Source organism: Myodes glareolus, chromosome 17 (assembly GCF_982192425.1).
Source record: "Myodes glareolus chromosome 17, mMyoGla1.1, whole genome shotgun sequence".
NCBI classification, from domain to species: Eukaryota; Metazoa; Chordata; class Mammalia; order Rodentia; family Cricetidae; genus Myodes; species Myodes glareolus.
Window position 1 is genome coordinate 24,936,087 of NC_142042.1, and position 21,249 is coordinate 24,957,335.

Consider the following 21,249-nt stretch of genomic DNA (forward strand, 5'->3'; position numbering starts at 1 on the left):
CTCCACACACATGCATAGAAAATATTTACTCATGGTCTAACCAATAAACTCTGTCTCATCTTCATCTGTAAAAGAAGGATGCTCTTTGCCTTCATTATAAGCGAGATGCATTATGCATAACAGGCTGGAAAATCCATGTAGAGCTTGAGAGTCAATAGTTCTAATCCTGGCCCTGAAATTTATTAGCTATGTAATGTTGGAAAAGTTACGGAAATATCTCAGGACTTCAAATACCAAGCAAGCAGTATCACTTTATAGTGTGTATGTAGTATGTTGCTTTCTAAAACGATTCCGATACACAAAAGGAGCTCAGTAAATGGAAAACAGTATTGTAATGCAAAACAGTGTTTGGCCAACCACAAAAACACATCAGGAAATACAATGATAATGAGACCAATAGAATGGCAAAGGAGAACAAGCTACAGCCAGAGGGTAGTCAGCCTAGAGAGTAACATAATTGTGGGGTGTGAAAATGCAGTCTGCAGAGTGTGGGTAGCAAGGTAGGGGAGAGAGAGGATGAATATTTGGAGAAAATGAGAATTTTGTTTTTATTCTCAGGAATACAAGAGATATTAAAAGCATTTTGAGAAAAACTAAAAAAAATAACTGCTGGGAAGTTATGGAAGATGAGACAGAAGCAAAGCCAGAGACAGAACAATCACTTGGTGAGGAGGCTTAAACATGAAGCTGAGTTAGAGCAATGTGGACAAGGCAGGGGCCCACAGAAGAGACTGGGGTGGGGATGGGGATGCCCAATGAATGAGGATAGTGAATGTGTATAAAGGGTTACAGAGGACATTTGTGAATAAAGTGGGGCTCATTGTGATTTCAAGAGAGAACTTAATTCCAGCAGTTTGGACAAGAGGGGCATGTAAAGAGATGTCTAAGCAGAGTTCTTCCTCTACGGATCTGAAATCTCCATGGAGATGAGTACTAAAAATCAAAGGGATGGAGCAGAAAGCTGGAAGGGGTAAGGGCCTCTGAAACAATAAATTAGAGGAAAGGGCTTTTGTACATATAACACATTTTTGTAGAAAATGCTAAGAGAGGAGAGCTTGGTTAAGAAAGCCTTTATCAGTGATGGACTTGAAAAGAGACAAGAAGATATGAAAATAATAGTAATAGTATTGTAAAACATTGTATGTGTTAAATTTTTAATTTTGACATTTAACCAATTAGACACAAAATCAAATAAAATCAACAGTCAAACAATGCCTTTAGATTCTGTTACAAAATTTAATCTTTTCTTTCTTGTATGAATAGATATCTAAATGAGAGAGAAGTTCAAAATGTCAGTGTTTATTTACAAGTTTATTCAAAAGTTTCAGAACAATGATGTTTTGACAGGAAGTCATCACATGGAAATCAGTGTGTGCCTCCAGAGCACTAAGGGGAAAGGAGCCTCGGGGTCCTCAGAGGCTGACACATTGGTGCAGAGCCTCCAGCGACCCCATCAGTCGAGGAAGTGCCACCGTTCTTCTGCTCACGTGGGGGGTGGAGGAGGAAGGAAGAACAAGACATGTTTAATCTAAATCTGTAGGAAGCATTAGGCATCAGCACTAGAGTTTTTAAAGTCTATAATCTTAGCATGCCATCTCTCCAACTTAGGCTTAGCCACTTTCTCCAGTTCTCCTATGTTCTCAGTCATACAATACTACACCAAAAATTCTAGAGCCTGCTCATGGTATTTTCTGGGCCCCTTTGGGAGCACTTTAGTTGCTAATGAACAGTGTAGAAGTTAGCCCTGCAATAATAGGAAAGGTTTAGAAAAACCTCTTTGCTGTAAAATTTGATGGTTCACTAAATACCCAAAAGGAGAGGTATGGCAAAGAAAGCCCGGCTGCCAGCAGATGGGAACCACACCTGCTCCCCCATAGGACCGAGTCTAGGGCCACCCTCCCTCCTAAACATTGCATCACACAGCTGTTCTCATTTTCCCTCCAAATTCATTAAGTTGAATACTCTAATATTTTTTATATTCAAAGGTCAAAAGCCTTGTCATATTTTGAAAAAGACATGGTATATGTATATGCTAACATTCTGAAATTGTTATTGAAGAACACTTTTACTTGCTTCTCAAAATGGCTTCAAATAATTAGAACCAAGGACATGGAACTTAATTTTAACCCTATGATACATTTTGGTTTTAAGGCTTTCAGTTAAAATAAATAACTTATAAAAAACCTAGAGTTAATAAAAGTAAATCAGACTCAGGTTTCTGGAGTCATTCTGTTTATCAGACTGGCTGGAATCTCTCGTTACTTTACTCACACAGAGAGTTGCAGTGTGAGAATCATTAAGAGGAAGCCACACTGCAGCACACTACGGCAGCAACGAGGAGGCCTAACCAAGGCCAATGGAGGTTGCTTAATCACCACATAACCGAATGATCTAGCCTCAAAATAACAAATGTGTTCCTCATTTCCTGAAGTTAGGGCAAATGATATTTTATCAGAGCAATTTAATTACTATCTGAAATCTACTTACTTAATTTACATAACTCTTAAACTAAGTTTGTTTATTTATTGGTTTCCACTACTATAAACAGATTTGTCCATTGCTCTGAAGAATTGTAACAAGGCCAGTGAGATGGCTCAGGGTGAAGGTACCCACTACCAAGCCTGACGACCTGAGTTCGACCCCAGAGTCCATGAAGGAAGGACAAAAAGTACAAAAACTCCCACATTCTCTCTTAAAACAACAAATAACTTTTAAAAGAAACATACTGTACCTTCTATATTGCCTTCTTTACTCATCGAAGGTGCTGGGACCTAAAGGATAAGAACAGAAAAGAGTTAATATATTTAATATTTATATATGGAAAGTGATCCTAGAAATACTTTTCATGTGATTATAGAATAAAACTGACATATAACTAAACTCTAAACTTCAAAAAAGTAAAGATTCCTTCTGCTTTGTTGGGCTGTTCATTCTTTCTAAGGCACAAGCCCCAGATGTAATGTTAGATAAAAGAAAGCATGCTCTGAAATATTTTCTATCAGTGGCCCAGGTGGCCGACTGAGCACCCTGTGGCTGAGAGTGTGAAGACATTTTCTTTAGAGCCACACTCAGACAAGAGCACACAGGAAACACGTCTAAGCAGTGGGTACTGCCACCTCACCCACACTCAGACAAAAGCACACAGGAACCACCTCTAAGCAGTGTGTACTGCCACTCTCACCAACATTCAATATGTTCACCATCTCTGTGATGGCACTACCCAAGCAAGGCTCTTGACCCTTCTAGAATTCCATCAGTGTTAAAGTAGGGCCAGACCAAAGGTCTTCTTCAGGTAGCAAGCCTTAAAAGTAGCTACAATTCCCTGGTCTGTTGGATGGGGTCTGGGGGCAGAAACAACACTTTGATATTGGGATGAATATCACTAATGAACGTATGGGAGAGGATCACCTACAGTAAGGGCAGTCTTGGCAGTTGTGCCAGCCCCGCTGCACTTCAGCACACAGCTTTGCAGGGGCACCCTGGGACAGGATGTACCCTCTCCCTGGCTTGCTCAGGCCTCCTCGCTGGGGCTACAGTACACTACAGCATGTGCCTACTCACATGGCGGCGCTTACTCTGCAACTCACAAGGGTTTCAGCCTGTGGCCTACAACACTGTTCTACTTTGTTGGTAGCACTAAGATACTGAGAATTTGAGAATGGCCTGTACTGAATATGAAGGGGGTTCGGAGTGCCAGAATCAGGCAGAGAAGTATATCCCTGTATGCACTGCAACGACCACAGCCAAAGCCAAGCTTGTGACGTTGAGAGAAGGGGCCGGACTTGATGAAGTTAGTGGCAGTCAGGTTTAAACAGTTCCAGAGTTGTTCTTTACACAAACGTGGAAGTGGGGAGCCTGTAAGTACTGATGTGGGGCCACTGGAGAATCTGTGGAACAGTGGGTGAGTGAAGGCAGAGGAAAACCTCTTGCCACAGAAAATCTTTACTATGGCTAAAATTCCTACCCTTGAACCAGATGCCTGGGAGGCTGTGATGCCAGGTCTGGGATGTTTAGGGAATGGGAAGTGCTGACTGAGAAAGCAGCTGCAGGCACTCTGTCCCCGTCTGTCAGAACTGCAGCTGCAGTCGAATGGGGCAAACCTGGCTGGTACGTAACAACTGATTTTCAACCTGGTAACTTTAACCACTTGCACTCCACTCCAGTCAATCATTGGGTACGGCTGCTCAGTGGCAACATCAGCAGTAGATCTGATCTCATTAGGGGCCACGATAAAGCGAGAGAGCAAAACAAGTCCAAGAGAAATAATGGACATAAAAGATTAACAACTAGGGTGTGTGAGGCTGTTGCCAGTGTAACACAGTGCACTGTTTATAGGGAACTCTTCAAAAAATAAGAGTATATTCTACAATGCAAAAAAGCACACATTATGATGTAGCACCATATGAAGCAGTAATGACGTAATCAATTATCATCACTGTCAAGTACAACGTACTGATGTAACTATATGTGCGACACTTTTAAAGGCCTGGAAGAGCAATAGCTTTGGTTAAGCCAACCTCACTTACATTTCTGAGCTCTAAGATGCAATTATAAAACCATGATCATGTTCATGGTCTATAACAGGCAAAGGGTGGCATGAACGTAGATGCGACCCACTGGTTCTGCTCCTCTGAAGATCCCTAATACGCTCCCCCAGATCATAAGTGGTTTGGTTATTTTTCCTTAAAGTATGTAGAAAAGGAGGAGCAGGCAGAGGATTATTCTTACTACTTACTACAGCTTCTTCCCTCACACAAAACACTCTTAACTGAGCTGCTCTTGGGAGTAGCAGGGGAATAGTAACAGCAATGGGCACACATCTCCTACGCAGATGAGCATTTAAGACTTGATGGCAGTATTTATCCACACAGATTACAACCTTCTCACATTTGGACATTGTTCTATCTTTTTAAGTTGTACAATACATTTTACAAAGTGCTTTGGAAAATTCACTGGTCAAATTTCCTGTCTAAAATTAGTATCTGCTTTTAACTGGCACTGCCAAATATTTCAGAGAAAGAAAATGAAGGTTGCATGCACGCACACACACACACACACACACACACACATACACACACACACACACACCACACACACACACATACACATACACACACACATACACACACACACATACACACACACACATACACACACACACACACACCACACACACACACACACACATACACACACACACACACAAAACAAAACAATTGAGCAATCTGTTAGCCTAAACCCCCCCCCCCCAAAAAAATGGGCAATCAAGTTCTCTTAAAACATATATCATGACATTACTTTAAAAAATAATCTCAAGAATGTTATTTCTTTTTTTTCATTGTTAGGACAGATTTCTTGCTTGGTTGAATATATCCAGAACACATTAGCCCCTACTTAGAAGAGAACCACCACTACGAGAAGCCAGATAATGGCACAGAGTTTTGTCACGGGTAAGAAACATCTTTCTCACATTAGTGAAGAGAGTGATATTTAAACCTGAGAGCGACAGCAGCGGCCGCACACAACGCAGCAGATATTCACCTTGTCACTGCTGGCGATGACTGCCTGCTACCCTCCTCGCTCATCCAACCGCACACCTGTCTGTCCGGATTTAGAAACATGACAAGCACACTAATGCACAAGTACAGCTTATTCCCTGACTTCATCAACTGATACCCAGCTTCCAACTTTCCCTCCATAGGAATTACTTACCATTCTTTGAAGTGATCATAACAATTTATATTGCCAAGCTAATCATCGACTATGGGGCTTGAAAACATCGAGTATTGTCAGACTCTTTAAACTGTTGGCAATCTGCGAGCTATGAAACTGCACTGTATCTTGTTATTTATTGGTTTTGTGAGACACGGTCTCATTCCCTAGCCCAGGCTGCCTTGGAACTCAGTATGTGGCTTGAGTTAGTCCCACATTCCCAGCAATCCTCAGGGTCCCTGGCTGGGACACGGCATCCTTCTGCCTTGGGCCTGGAAGGCTCTCCCTTCAGCTGTGCCGTCCTGCGCTCCTGTGGGGCTGACCTGGACCACTGCTTAATGACCGCAATCCCCACCCTCCTGCAGCTGTATCCGCTCTTCCTGCTCACTCTTCATCACAGTATTGATTATCTCTTCAAAGTCTACTTCACTTCGACATTTATTATTTATCTTCCCAACTAAAATGTAACTTTCAAAAGGACATACGTTTTTGTATCTTTTTTAGTATGCACTCCAGCACTGATAAATTATGGCAGAGCAGGCTATAATTGAATAACTGATGAATTAGTGGTGGGAAAACCCAACAAATTAAAAGCCGCCATAATTTTAGTTGTTCATAAAGGCCTAAATTTACTAGTTTCTACTTCATAATTAGTTGAAAGCCCTTAATTTCTAAGGGGGATTTTAAAGCCTGAGATCTCTAGTAAATACACTTTATATACCTAATTATACAAATATTAACTTTCATAATTAAGAATTAATATAGTTATATTAATATACAATAAATACAGTTGCCTACATGCAGCATTATCAATAAGACAGAGAGCTCCTCTTAAAGAAAATCTTGTGAGGTAGGTGATCCACAACAAAATGACAAGAGGGCTTAGGTACTTCAAACTCTTGAGCCAAAATGTACCTGCTCTATGAAGATAACGTGAAGGACCAGCTACTGGGAGAGAAGAACTCAGAGAACAAATATACACAGATGGCAGCAGACTGGGAACAGGAGGACAATCTCAACACCAAATTTCAGAAATAAACTAGAAGGTTTTAATTGTCTCTGATTTAAATTGCCCAGCTTAAAAAAAATAATGCTAACTTCAATAGAATTACTTCATTATATGCTCCCCAAAGGTCTTGACACGTTTCGTTGCTAGATATTTCAGAACCACTGTCAGTGTTCTCAGGAGATCCGCATGATTAAAGGATGCCTCGGACACTGGCTCCTTACCGATTCAACTAATGATCTTGCTTCCTCTGGTGTGCAACGGAAAGGGCTATCACACACATGCACATTTGTGCTGCAGAAGAAAAGAGAATGTTAGTTAACACAGCCAAAAATGAAGCTATTGACAAAAGAAAAACCAACCGCAAACTGTCCACACCTGCTATATGACGTCAGCCAACAAATGAAGAACAGAACAAATGAGAACACCTAAAGCTACTGCACATACAGATATGGAGTAATAGACAACACCGCACTCTTCACAATTAAAACAAGTTGAAATGATATACTATCAAAACCATTTCCTGTTGTATACACACACATCACAACTATACTAAACCTTTATTAGGAGTCAAATCCAACATACAGAACGAGAACTGGAATTGGAAGACAGAGATTCTCCTTCTGAGGGAGATAATGAAGATTAAGGATAGGAAGAAATAACACAGTAACTTTTCTTATAAGTGGGACAGCCCAGAAAGGCCTGTTCTCCAATGACTGAGGGCTTGGAAACTCACACTCTTTTTTGTTTGACAGACCCCAAAGCATGCTACCACCGCCCTTCAGCTGACAGTAGAGACTGCCAACACTCTTACACAGAGTAAGGCCAATCTCTGATAACTTCACAGAAAGGCTGGTAGCTTGAAATGGATGTAGAGAAGGGAGCTAAGACCTTTTCAGTCAAAGGGAAAAGTGACTAGCGATGGCTGTCCCCTATGAGGAGAATGGGACAAACACAATCACTTATTTTCTCTCAAACAGGCCTGACAGATATACATTATCAAACTTATCTTCACAATTGCTTTGTGAAATATGTCCTAAGGAGATCTATTTGTGTGTTTATTTCACAGGCTCAACCTGTCTGTAACTGGTAACATTGTTTACAGAAGGTTTTCATTCTGGTTACCATCCTAACTTGGTGTGGGACTTACTTTCATTTGTCCATGAATGACATTTAATTTTTAAAATGTCTATACATTTTTGAATGACATTATTTACTTTGGTGTTTACTTGTGTGTCTATTTATTTATTCACTTGTGTGTGTGTACTCTTGCCACAGCATGCCTGTGAACATCAGAGGATAATTTCCAGGAGTCACTCCTCTCCGTTTTACCATACGGATCCCAGGCCTGACGGTAAGTGCCTTTACCTGCTCAGCCACTGCGCTGGTCCAAAGCTGATTTTTATATCTGTCTCTTGCTATGTGCCCCATGTTGGGACACAACTTGCAATCCCCCTTCCTCAGCCTTTTCCACTCCGGGATTATAGGTGTGCACATCACACACAGCAATGTGTGAAAAGACTTGGTGATGAGTGGCAGCTGTATTTTAAGACATAACTTCTTTACATTTTCTTCTTCATAACTCAGGTTTGAATAGGTTGGAAATTGAAATCAGTAGAGTCTGAGGTCAGCTGTTTCTCTAACAATCGTAAAAATATTAATAAGAGGACTGAAGAGATGGCTTAATGGCTAAGAGCACTGGCTGCTCTTCCAGAGGACCAGGATTTGATTCACAGCACATACCATGAGGCTCATAACCACTGAACTCCAGTTTGGGGGGAATCCAATGCCCTCTGCTGGCCTCCATGGGCAATGCATGCATATGGTGCAGAGATAAACATGGAGTCAAAACATACATACACATGAAAAGAATATAAAAAAACATAAAACAAAAGGCAGCAGACAAAACAATTAGATCCTGCAAGGTCTTAAGTGCTAGCTGTTCAAAGAAAGCAAGGCGTGGTCTAAGTCCACTCTACAAAACTGTTTACTATGACAATGTCAAACGCCTTCCTTGCAACTGCGGGGCAAATGGAAGTGAGGGCAGACAGACCAGCTTCCCTAAGTAGGGCTGCCAGGCAAAATGCAGAATATACAACTACATTTGAACTTCACAGGACTTTAGTTTATTTTCAAAAATAGAGCATATATTATTTTAAAAACCAGTTCTAAAATTTAAAATGAATTGCATACATTTTTAATTTGTTGAATCTGATACTCCCATTTGTAAAGTAACCCTCCACCCCTATAACAAAAACAGGAACATTAGAAAAGAACAACATTAAAACCAGCATTTGGACATTTTAAAACACTGAATATTTTTATAAATTTCCAAATAAATATTTTGACAAGTAGCTGCTAGAAGCCAACTGACTCTGCTGCTTTTTCAGTATGCATTTTAGTCAATAAAGAGGCATCTGGCACAGGGGTTCTCAACCGTCCTGATGTGGGGACCCTTTATCACAGTGCCTCAGGCTGAAAATTATTTTCATTGTTACTTCATAACTGTAATTTTGCTGCTTTTAAGAATTGTAATGTAAATATCTGTGTTTTCCAATGGTCTTAGGTGACCCCTGTGAAACGGTCAAAACCCACAAGTTGAGAACCACTGATCTAGAGTATAAAAACACAAGTGTGTATGTGTGTGTGTGTGTGTGTGTGTGTGTGTGTGTGAGAGAGAGAGAGAGAGAGAGAGAGAGAGAGAGAGAGAGAGGGAGAGAGAGAGAGAGAATATTTTTCCTCTACCAGGATTTTATAAAGTATATGGGAATCCTTGAAGGTATAACATGTGTCACTGAACTGTTCCATGCTTGTTTAGCTGGGCTTGGTGGTTTAGTGGACCTGTAATTCCATCTCCCAGGGAAGTTGAGAAAGGAAGGCAATTTCCAGGTCTGTCCAGGGCAGAGAAGCCCCAGGACAACATGTGCAATGAGAAAAGAAAGGAAAAGGCTATACAGTTCTGATGTAGATCTATTTGCAAGCTCAATAGTTTACTGTGCGTCAAGCGCTTTTCCAGTTGCTGGGAATAAACACTGAGCCAGTGAGTCCTCACATAACTTGAAATCTCAACTCTTTTAGCTCTCAAACTGGCAATGCCCAGTGGAGAAGCTGATAATGTGGAGAAGCTGATAATCACTAGACGGCTAACTAGGGTGCAGGTACCTACTGCAAAAAATGTGACTAAAAATAGCACACAAGAATGTGCTTTTGTTCTCTTTTAAATTTTGAGGCACTAAATACTTTGTCCTAAATTTATAAATGTCCTAGCACCACAAAACTAAACAAAGAGACAATTTATAAATGTCGAATGGTACATGCACAATCTCACTGACCAAGCCACAACGACAGGATATTGAACTTAAAAAAAAAAATCACCATTATCAAAAATACTGTACATGACAAAAACTATACTTAGAAATCAAAAAATACATTAAAAGTAGATTAACAGTATAAAACAACTGATTAAATAAAAAAATGATCATCTGAAAATAATAGACACAAAAGAAAATTTATAAAGTCAAGAATATGGAATTTCAGTCCAAGGAAAATTAGTTTCTTCAAGTCAGTCCTGAGTCTAGCAAAAGCTCACAGTCATGATCAAAGTCAGTGTCCAGGGTACACTGTCAAGGCTTTTCACTTTAAAGTAACACAACCAAGAGTAAAGGGGGAGATAACACAAAGTGTGAGGCTGCTGATAACTTCAGATTATGGCCTCTAGAGTTTGCAAAAGAAAATGGCACTGGGGCAAATGTATGCAGAACTAAGTAGACCTGGTACTACAGACTGGTGTGTGTGTGTGTGTGTGTGTGTGTGTGTGTGTGTGTGTGTGTGTGTGCGCGCGCGCGCGCGCGCATGCGCGTGCCATCACATGAGACCTTACTCCTGTGCATGAAAGCCAGGTGGGGCGGTGCATGCATGCCACAGTGCATGTGCAGAGGCCAGCAGGCAACTCTGCAGCTGCTTCTCTCCTCTATTTCACGTGGGCCCTGGGGATTGAGATCAGGTCACGAGGCTTCCAAAGGAAGCGTTGTTGACTGCTAAATCATTTATTTCATTGGTGCTACAAAGGGATTTCCAATGAATTCGATACACCTTATTTCAGGAAGTTGAAAATCAAAGCATAACAACATCAAGACATAAATTTGGGATAATTGAAAATCTATTTATTTGGTCAAGACCACCTTCTGTGCCGTGTCCTGCGAATCTGAGCTACAGCTCAGATTCAGTACACAGTGTGGCAACTGACCCTCTAGCTGCCCACCAGGGAAGACATAGCAGTGGGCGAGAGCCCAGGGGACCTGAAGCCCAGAGGTGTTGTTTAAGATGCTTCTGGAATGGAGACATTGACCACAGGAAGATAGCTGGCAGTGGGAGACAGATCATGAGGCTGGAGAAGCAGACATCCTGGGGTTGAAGAGCTGGGTTAAACCCCACAACTGAAGGGACCCACGAGAAGGCATTCTCAAGCATCAATATGACAAAGTCACACTTACACTCTTTGAAAGGTACTTCTGTTTAGTACTCGAGAAGATGGGAGGATTCAGATTTCAAGATCTTTATTTTATATTTCACACAATGCTAGTAGATATAAGGAAAAATCCACACGGAATCTATGCAGAAAAGGTCTTAGCCCTATATAGCCAAGGCTTCGTAAATGAGCATATATTTAGATGTTTCAAATTAAAATGGAATGTATGCATGTTGCTACTGTTTGATTCCTCCTAATAATTTAATGGTCCAGGTCATGTTGGACATGACAATGACCTGAGTTCCATCCCCTGATTCTACAAGGCGGAAAGAGAGAAATGACTCTTGCGAGCTGTCCTCTGACGGCCACATCTGTGCCATGCATGCACACAGACAGATGCACACAGAAAAATACAGGTAAAAAGGGGAACAATAACAGCTTTTACTGTTTATCAGAAATGATGTGGTAGATTTAAAGTAAACAAAGTAACCACATTCTTACATCTTGGAAACTGCTGTTCTTACCCTGCCTTTGCATCTATCACAGTGGATTGCATTAAGCATTTGCTGACATGTCAGAATGCCTTAGTGAAATAAAAATCATTTGGAAAAAATGAACCACGCTGGATTCCTAGCTGCATACTGATAGACAGCACTCAACAATGACCATTAAATACATGCTCCATAAACTAGGCGGTGGTGTCACATGCCTTTAATCCCAGAACTCTGGGAGTTCAAGGCCAGTTTGTTCTACAGAGTGAGTTCCAGGACAGCCAGAGCTACACAGAGAAACCTTGCCTTGAAAAACCAAAAAAAATGACATGTTTTTTTGAAACTCTGGGGTTTGGATGCTGAGTAGAAACTGACAACAATTAACATTGTAACTGCATAAGATAGGCTCTTACCAGTTGATAGCTCCGTGGTCACATTTCTTCATGAGCATTGCTTTCCAACATTCATGTGCGTTGTTAACAACTTCAAGAGCGAAAGCCTAATTCCAACCAAAAACAGACAGAGGGAGTTGCAACCTAGCTCCCACCCGAAGCAGTGTTCCGCCCACACGGGACCAGTGAGGGTTAAGAGCTTGAGCTCAGGGATGGGGCAAACCCGAGCAGAAAGCCTTCCTTAGTTACCGGCTGTGGTGTAGAAAGAGCATATAATGGGGTTTGGGGGGGGGGCAATCTATATAAGGGACAGGCACACGAAAGTCTGTGGGTCAAATACAGGCTGCCACCTGTCTTTGGCCCGTGGATGCTTTAACTGAATGGCAGTGTTGAGAAGGTATTTGGGAACCATACCCTGTGTCGTAAGGCAATAAACATTTACTATTTGTCCTGTACAGACACAGTCCGCCCATCTCAGATCTAAACTACAGAGCTAATGGATAAACAAAGAAAACGCTGCACAGGAAAGGGCTTAAAGCATATATTCATTTCACCATTGCCACGAGGGCACACAGTCTGACTGTAAGTTTGGACACTCGCTGTCTGAAAGCAATACATCTTCTTAGAACAGCCCAACTTTTTCTTGGTACTAATTCATAAAACACCTAAAACTGCATAATCAGGAATAAACATCCGGCTAGGTATGCATCTAGAGACACTACCTAACAAAAATCTTCTTTAGTCTTCAAAGGAGAAAATTATTTTCACTTCTTTCTTCAGACTAGTTTATGTGTAGGTGTGTGTGTGTGTGTATGTGCGTGCGCATGTGTATCACATGTGTGTATGAGCGCTGGAGGTCAGAGAGGCAATCAGATGCCCTGGAAGGGAGCTACAGGTAGATGTGAGCCACCGTGTGGATGCTGGAAGCCAAACCAGACTTCCCTGCAAAAACAGTAACTAAGTTTTTCTCCCCTTTCTTTAAGGAGATCCTTATTTATTAGCTAATTCTTACTAGCTTTATTCTCCTCAATTACAACTAGTTATTATCATACTGAAGAAATAAAGACTCTTGGGCTCTGAGGTAGAATTGTAATGGAAAATTTAACTTGTGAAAGAAAAGTTCTCTCAAGACTACAGAGGGCTGAGCAATGAGAACGACTCCATTCTCAATGAGGTGGTACTGGGGACACTGCTGTGACAGAGGATAGAAATGGAAATTATTCTGTGAACAATACAAGGGAGGACTTTTAGATAAAATTACTCAGGTCATTCTGTTTGTAATAAATTCGAGTGCCTGCTTAATGACATGGGCAGGGAAACTCTAGAATTAAAAACGCGAGCCATTTTCAGCCACAGAAAAGAGGCACAGCTAAATGTTCTCGAGATAGGCTCTGTATTTTAATGGCAATGGTAAGAACCAATGCATAAAATGATTATTTTTGGAAGTGTTACAAGAATGACCCAGTAATCACATAGAAGAAAATGGATGTCCATCAAAAGTCACCAGAACACAGAAGACCCCTGACACTATGAATTCAAAACTCACCAGGCTGCCTTTGAGTCAAAAAAGAAATGGGGGGGGGTGAGAGATTTGCATAGTTTCAAATGATGAAATATAAAATATATTTTGAAAGAAAAGATAAGAATAATTTATTTCAAAAACATCCAGCATTCCATTCCTAAGACAAACCTAAAATACTTTAAATCTCTAAACATAGCCCTGTGGCACCAATAATTCCTTTAACGAGCCTTTCAAGAAAACACCGAGTCTAGCAATCAATTCTTGCAGAGAAATACTTGCTGTCTGTTTTGAGCTTTGTTTCAGTTATAGAGCATACTTTCTGTATCCTCTTAGAAGCTGGCTAAGAGTGTGCAATTTATTTAGTGGTAACAGCTTTTAAAAAATATTCCAAGTTTAGACTTCAGCTCCTTAGCTGATTGTCTGCATTTGTGTCGTATTAGATTAGAGCCATTTTATGGAAGCTTTGTGGTACTCTAATGGGAAAATCCTCCATCAGGAGGATAACTCAAGAGTTCTTTTAATTGTTAAGCAACTTCATTTGGTCTGGAAAAATTCAGTCAGGAGGGAATCCTGGGAGGATTTACATGGAGGGAAAGCAGCCTCCTCAAACCAGGAAATGGAGCAATTTTCTTCACACACAATTTGTAAAGTTTAAACTAATTGCAGAATCCCCTTACTCTCTGGGATGAGCTATATGTAGGCTGACCTTGTTGATTCACTTAAGTATCTGGAAAAATGTTAGCACTAATGTCCTTAAATGTGGAAGCCAGTAAAGGGCACCTTGTCTTCCTTCTACATATGGATGTTCACATCAGACTGTCTACGTGAACCATGCCACCAGATACTGAGAGGTACATTTTCAAATATAGATCCTCATCTTTACCTTGTTTTTGAATTCTCCATTAAAAGCAAACTTGTTTTCTGGTTTTCCGTCTGGTACCTTATAACATCTCAACCAATTAACAGTGGCTTCCAGGTAACCTGGTTTGAACTTCTTAACATCATCAATATCTGTGAAGGGAGAAACAAAAACGTATTGTTTAAAAAACCATATATACTAAGCAATACCGTCAGTTGTGGTCTGAGGAAGGCAGGCAATGTAGGCCAGCTCCAGATCAGATCATTGCCAAATGTGCTAGCGATGCATGACATGTCTCTTATCACAAGCAGACTTCTGATGTAGAAAAAAAAGCAGACTTCCCTATGTAAAACACTGCTCCTTCATTCCACAAACATCTACTGAGTCCCTTCGGGACACAAGTTTCTTTCTGCCTGGAAGTTCACAGGGCCACGCAGCACAGGAAACAGACAGATAGTAAATGGTGATAAAGTAATTGAGGTTATCACACACAGAAGAGGATGGTGATATCAGATAAGGGAGTGCAAGAAAGCACCACAGAAGAGGGAGTCCAGCCAGCAGTCAGAGAGAAGTAGAGAGAAGGGCACAGAGGAACAAGACAATAAAACAGGCTAGGACCGGTGTGTTCGGAGAGAGTGAACTCTGAGAAGGAAGGGCCACTGAGCAGCGCGCACCATGACAGATATTGGCATCTTCTGACAGGCAATGGGAGGGTTTAAACCTGTAAAATCACAGCATCGGGATTCATGCTTTTAGAAGCACTGGTCTAAAAAGAACAAGAGCGGTGCCTGAAAACAGGGCCCTGACGCTGGCCGAGAAGGCTGTGTGATTTCATCTTTTATCCAGTGGTGAGATAAGCAGAACAGATGCCTGCGACTGTCATGGCTGACATTGTTGGAAGAAGCAGACAGCAAAGAAACAAACGTGTTCACCGGCAAAAGTCCTATAAAGAAAAGTGAAGTCGAATGAGGAAAACAAAAATGAGTCGGGGGATTTAAACAGGGTAGTTCCGAAATAGCACAAAAAAATCTTATCGTAATCCAGCCACAGGTCTCAGGATGTGCTTTTGATGACACTCGCTAGAATATACTCGGAAATAAAGTTACTGTATTGAGATTGATAAATCCCTTGTTCAATGAGGTTCCCAGGGAAGCAGCCTTTCTAATATACAATTTAAAAGTATAATAAATCCTTGCCAGAATACTGTAACTAACGGAGAAGTTTAGAATCATCCTGTTATGTACAATATCTCACAGCAAAGAACACACAGACTCGGTCAAACTTGAAAGATTAGAAAGTTCTAACTAAAAACCAGGAGACGGTGTAAACACAGGATAGTCCAGAAACTACCTGGCTCTACATCTTGTCGAAAACCCCCATCCTCTCACTGACAGGGAAAGGCCAGGGTCATACACATAAGCATCATTCCCTTGCTTTTCCCCACTTGCTCCTCCAGGGCTGGAGGCTTCATATAAGTGAGATGAATTTATTGGGATAGAACCCAGGGCAAGGGCAAGGTTCAGTTTGCTGCCAAACGGTCCTCTGATTTAAAGTCTGAAATGCTACCGAAGGACACAAATATCCAAAATATTTTGGGAAAAAAAAGCATCTATGTTACAATTACTCAAAGGCAAAAAAGAGAGACTTGCTTGAAAGGGAACACAGGTTACAGCTGCTTCATTAACAAGAGTCAATATATACTTACTGAGCAGTTGTAACTGACGGTAGATCTTAAGAAAGGGAATTCCACAGAGTGCACCCTTTAAGGAACGCACACTGTGTTTGGGTTATACAATCCTTTGTAATGCCCCAAACTCCAGAATCCAATAAACCCTTCACCTAACACAGCACTGTTTCCTCCTCAAACTCTATTTCCTTTCATATTTTTCTGCTTCTCTGGGAGGTTATTTCTAAGGTGAATTTTCCATTGATCATTTTCTTATATCCTCCTGTTCCTACAAAGTATTCCTTTAAACTAACTAACTCCAGTTTTTCCAACTTAATGTTACCTTATTCACTTGGGAAAATATTTTAGTATACTAAATTCCAATAATTAGAAATATACTTTAATTTCCAAAATAATTTCTTATACTTCAATCTGATTGATGACTCTATCCCTGTACCTTACCCAATCTACTGGTCTTTACTTCACTGTGTAAAACATTTGTGATGAGGGATTGCCCTCTATATGCCTTAATTACCACTAAAGAACTGCTTTGAGCCTATAGCAGAGCAGGGCAGGGCGGAGCAGAGTTATGTAGGGAGGACTGGACTGAATGCTGGGAAAAAGAAGGGCAGAGTCAGAGAGAAGCCATGTAGCCAGGCCGCTGGAGACAGATACTGGAAACTTTACCTGGTAAGCCACAGCCACGTGGCATTACACAGATTAATGAAGATGGGTTAAATTAATATGTAAGAGTTAGCCAATAAGCAGCTAGAGCTAATAGGCCAAGCAGTGATTTAATTAATACAGTTTCTGTGTGATTATTTCAGGGCTGAACAGCCAGGAACAAACAAGCGGCCTCCTTACTACACATTTGTTTGGTTATCTTTATTTGACTCACCAACTTCAAAGAAAGACACTAATTATCCAATACCCTTTTCAGCCTAGGAAGCTCTTTGCTCAGAATTCATGGAGGGGACCTTTAAGATACCAGGGATTAAAAATGTCAAACATTTAATAATGCCAAAAAGAAGCACAAACCTCTAGTAGAAGCTAACCTTGCCAATTCTCAATTAATTACATCCCAGGAGAAAACAGCTGCATTTTTATAAACAACAAAAAACTCAGACAAAATGAGAAGCAAGAAATTTTAACATTTTAAAAACCTCAATAGTAAATGTCCAACCAGAAACCCAAGTTAATGAACTACATTTCTGAAAGCAGGAAACACTGCACCGACAATTGGTGAACTGAGCCACGGTTTACAGAATACATGAGTTAAACGTAGGAAACTATAGCAAAGAGAGCATAACATGTTGGCTAAAATGATGGCAGAGCAGCATGATAAAAACCATGAGATGTTTAATCTTTAACCTGTTTTTCTTCTTGTTGCTTTGTTACACTGTCCAGCCAAAGGTGTTAAAAACAAAGGCAGGTGTGTTTATACCTTTTCTTCCACTGCAGCAAAAATCTGCACAGCGTAGTGCTGTCCCCTGTAGTCACTTGGCGACGTAACTCAGTGATGCTGTGCTCATCTATAATGTCTGACTGGCACCACTACCCATCCGCAGCACGTCTGTCACCGCATCTCTGCAATTTATGCCATTTTTAAAAAAAGAAAAGTAGCAGTTTCCTGGCATCCATTTACTCTCACTCTTAGGGTTCTATGTGAAACTTTATAATGCAGACAATTATGGCATTTAGTGCAAAGATGGACCACTCCATCAATACGTGAGGAGAACCTGAAGTACCTATTTATAAGATCCAGCTGAATATATCTCAGTTTCTCTTCTGGACCAATTATGCCCTTTTAATTGAACTTCAACTTATCACTTTACTGAGCTATTAACACAGGTTCTGTGATGTGTAAAGCATTCTGAGTGCAGTGTGTGCTGAGTCCGGTGGACCCTCTAGAAGGAGGCATGCACCTCACCCACCATCGGCTGGGTTTTATCTTTGCCAAGCGTCAGGTGTCCTCATTCCCAAGGTATTCTGCAATGGCATCAGTTTGGGATTTAACTAAATACCATGTAAGCAGGTGAATTTATTAATACGAAAGTGTTGGCTGCGGTGAAATTAATTTTGAATGTTCGGAAAGAATCCAATAAAACTGGTTCCTGAAAACATCTGTCATCAATTTAGGGCTGGGTAATAAAACAGCTGAGTTAGAGGAAAAATTAAGCATCTCCAGCACAGGCAGATTTCTGTGCCAGTGAAGTGGGAAAGCATCTTACATAACAGGAGTTGAGCTCACTTAAAATGCACTTCAGTGAACTCCTTTTTAAAAAGATTTTTAATTTTCAATTTTATTTTAGGTGATAAGTGTTTATCCACATGTGCACTATATGCAAGCCTGGTGCCTGTGGCGGCAAGAAAAGGAGATTTTGGGTCCCCTGGAACTGGGGATGCAAATGGTTGTGAGCTGCCATGCGGGTGCTGGGACTTGAACCATGGTCCCCTTGCAGAGCATCCAGTGCTCTTACCCACTGAGTCACATCTTCAGCCCCTTCAGGAGTCTCGTAAGAACTGTAGGAACAACTCTCCAGACTTCTTCCATTAATGTTTTTCAGGGGGAAGACAGAAAGGAAAAATGCCTTGAGATCTAAGTGTGCCTTAATATTTGAGGATGGGAAGAACAAAGTCCATGGCTAGAACTCAGTGAACAATGGAGCTCGTGAGAAGGAAGGGGCAGCCACATACTTGTCACAGTGAAATGGTGCAGGGCAGGGCATACATGTTGAAGGGAAACCTCTTCACATGCCCAATGGAGAAACAACCACCCTATACAAAGGAGAAAATGAAGCTAAAGGCCCAGTAAGATACTTAAAAGGCGGGGTATGGTGGAGCACACATTTAATCCCAGCAGTAGTGAGGCAGAGACAGAGGCAGGTGGATCTCTGTGAGTTGGAGGCCAGCCTGATCTACATGGTGAGTTCTAAGAGGGTTTGGACTACTTAGAGAGACTTTGCCTTAAAAAAAGAGAGAGGGAGAGGAGGAGAGAGAGACAGACAAACAGACTTATAAGAATGTCTAAAACCATTTAAGAAAGAAACTGAAGAAGATACCAGAAGATGGAAAGATCTCCCATGCTCACTGACAGGTAGAGAGCAAGCAAGTAGGTGAGAGGGGAGGATCTCTCTAAGAGAGGGAAATAGAATAGTCAAAATATCAAAACTCCATAACATTAAGTAATAATCTAAAATACAGAAAAGCAAAAAGAGTTACCAAAGAGGTTTTTGCTTGTTTGTCTTCTGTTTTGTTTTGTTTTGTTTTTGAGGTAGGGTCTTTCTATGTAGCCCCAGCTAACCTGAAATTCATTATGTAGATCAAGCTGTACTTGAACTTAATGTCTGCCTCTGCCTCCTGAGTGCTGGGGTTAAAGGCCTGAGCCAGCATGCCTGGCTCACCCCAGGTTTTTAAACACAGTTTTCATAGGATGTCATAATTTTTAACAGTCTAAAACTATAATTATTTTATAACAGAGATATGTCCAAATTTAAAACTTTAATAAGTAACGTCCTTGTAGAATTTTTACACTATAATTATAAACCAATGATTTCCAAAGGTCCACACAATCTACATAAAGTAAAAAGACTGCAGAATGTTTCAAGACGCCAGCTAAAAGGCAGAGAAGACAATGACAACCGTAATGACAGAGCCAAAGTTATTCCTTCTGAGTCCAAGTTCTTCATTTTATTTTCCTAACTTGATTTATGTTTTTACAAAAACAAAGAAATAAATCTAAAATACCTCAATTAAAATCTACCATTCTATCTTTGCAGACAACAGAGAATAAGAAATGAGCTTTCCTCTTGGGGAGGGCTGTTATTTATCAGCTTCTGTACTGATTTAAGTTTTTTTAAAACAAAAAAATATGTCAGTTGCCAAATATGAATTATCATCTCTTCAACATCCTAAAATTTTACCCATGAATGCAGCCATATTCAGAGGAAAATCTATAGACTTCTACTTTGTTATCTTTTGAAATAAGAAGATGAATTAATGATTTAGAAAGAAATAATAAACATTTTAACTAATATTAACAGTTATTTCATTCAGTCTACAATGCTACTGAGAAATCAATGTAGCTAGGCACTGGTCTAAAAATAGGCTAAAAATAACACATATAAAAGGGATGTGGGCACACATAACACACATACGCGTGCATATAGTTATTTAAAATGTTTTTTATAAACATGGTTTTACTTGTTGACACTGAAGAATAGACACAAAATGAATTTTTAAGCTAAAAAGATAGTGCTGGAGACTGAACCGAGGACCTCCTGTACACATGCTAGACAGGTACTCTATCACCAAGGGAGATCCAATGAACTATAAGTTAATTTCTTACTTTATCATTAACTATGTGTGTGTGCGCACATGCCACAGTGGCAGATATATGGAAGAAGATGACAGCTAATGAGTCACTGATCTCCTTCCTCGTGGCCATGAGGATTGAATTCAGGTCACCAAGCTTTCTGGGGAAGCACCTTCACCCTGAGTCATCTCACTGGCTCCAATTTAGTTCTTATAACTTTTTCTTTGCATGCGTCTGAATTAAACAAGCATCTAAAACACACATTTAGAACACAAAATTTATCTTTTTATATAAGTAAAGCAGATAAGACGTTCAGTCAGTTCCAGTACTTGAACTAAACTGCCAGCAATTACGAACATCTTCACTGAGAACTGAAAAGATTCTGAAAGCATGTCTGAACGCATTGCCGCAGTGAGTTCAGAGGACAACCACAACGTGTGAGAAGAGAAAGCCAAACCAACAAGCAAACAGTAGCAAAGACATGGCGTCCTCCAGAACTCAGTCTAACAGAAACAAAACAATGGAGCACACCTCATGCCTGTAACTAGATTCAGGGCTCTACTGTACACATTGGAAGATTTCTGAGGTCTGCATCAAGTAAAAAGCAGCAGGCAGAAACTAATCCTAAAATGACCCACATAATCTGTCACCATAGTAAATCCACCCACTGTGGAACCTGTGGTCTCCAGAACCCCCATCCATCCCAAATGCTTTAGTTACCTATTGTTTTAAAATATTAGGTCGTTACTAGGAATATGTTCAAGGACCTTCGGGAAATAAGATAATACTGATGAATGCAAAGAAATCTTAGCTGAGGA

The 21,249-nt window shown here is 40.6% G+C and overlaps 1 protein-coding gene across 5 annotated transcripts in view; it reads right to left on the minus strand.

Annotated features, from left to right (window-relative positions):
* Window positions 1-1,292: 1,292 nt before the first annotated feature.
* The window catches only part of Ppa2 (inorganic pyrophosphatase 2), a 70,340-nt gene continuing 50,383 nt past the window's right edge, over window positions 1,293-21,249 (minus strand). For all 5 annotated transcript variants that reach the window (XM_085677697.2, XM_085677693.2, XM_085677696.2 and 2 more), the window contains 5 exons: window positions 14,475-14,602; window positions 12,091-12,176; window positions 6,943-7,012; window positions 2,732-2,771; window positions 1,293-1,479 (listed from right to left, as the gene is read on the minus strand). In XM_085677697.2, coding sequence (XP_085533823.2) covers window positions 1,454-1,479; window positions 2,732-2,771; window positions 6,943-7,012; window positions 12,091-12,176; window positions 14,475-14,602 — 350 coding nt within the window. In that variant the 3' untranslated portion in view covers window positions 1,293-1,453. The remainder of the gene's footprint in view (window positions 1,480-2,731; window positions 2,772-6,942; window positions 7,013-12,090; window positions 12,177-14,474; window positions 14,603-21,249) is intronic.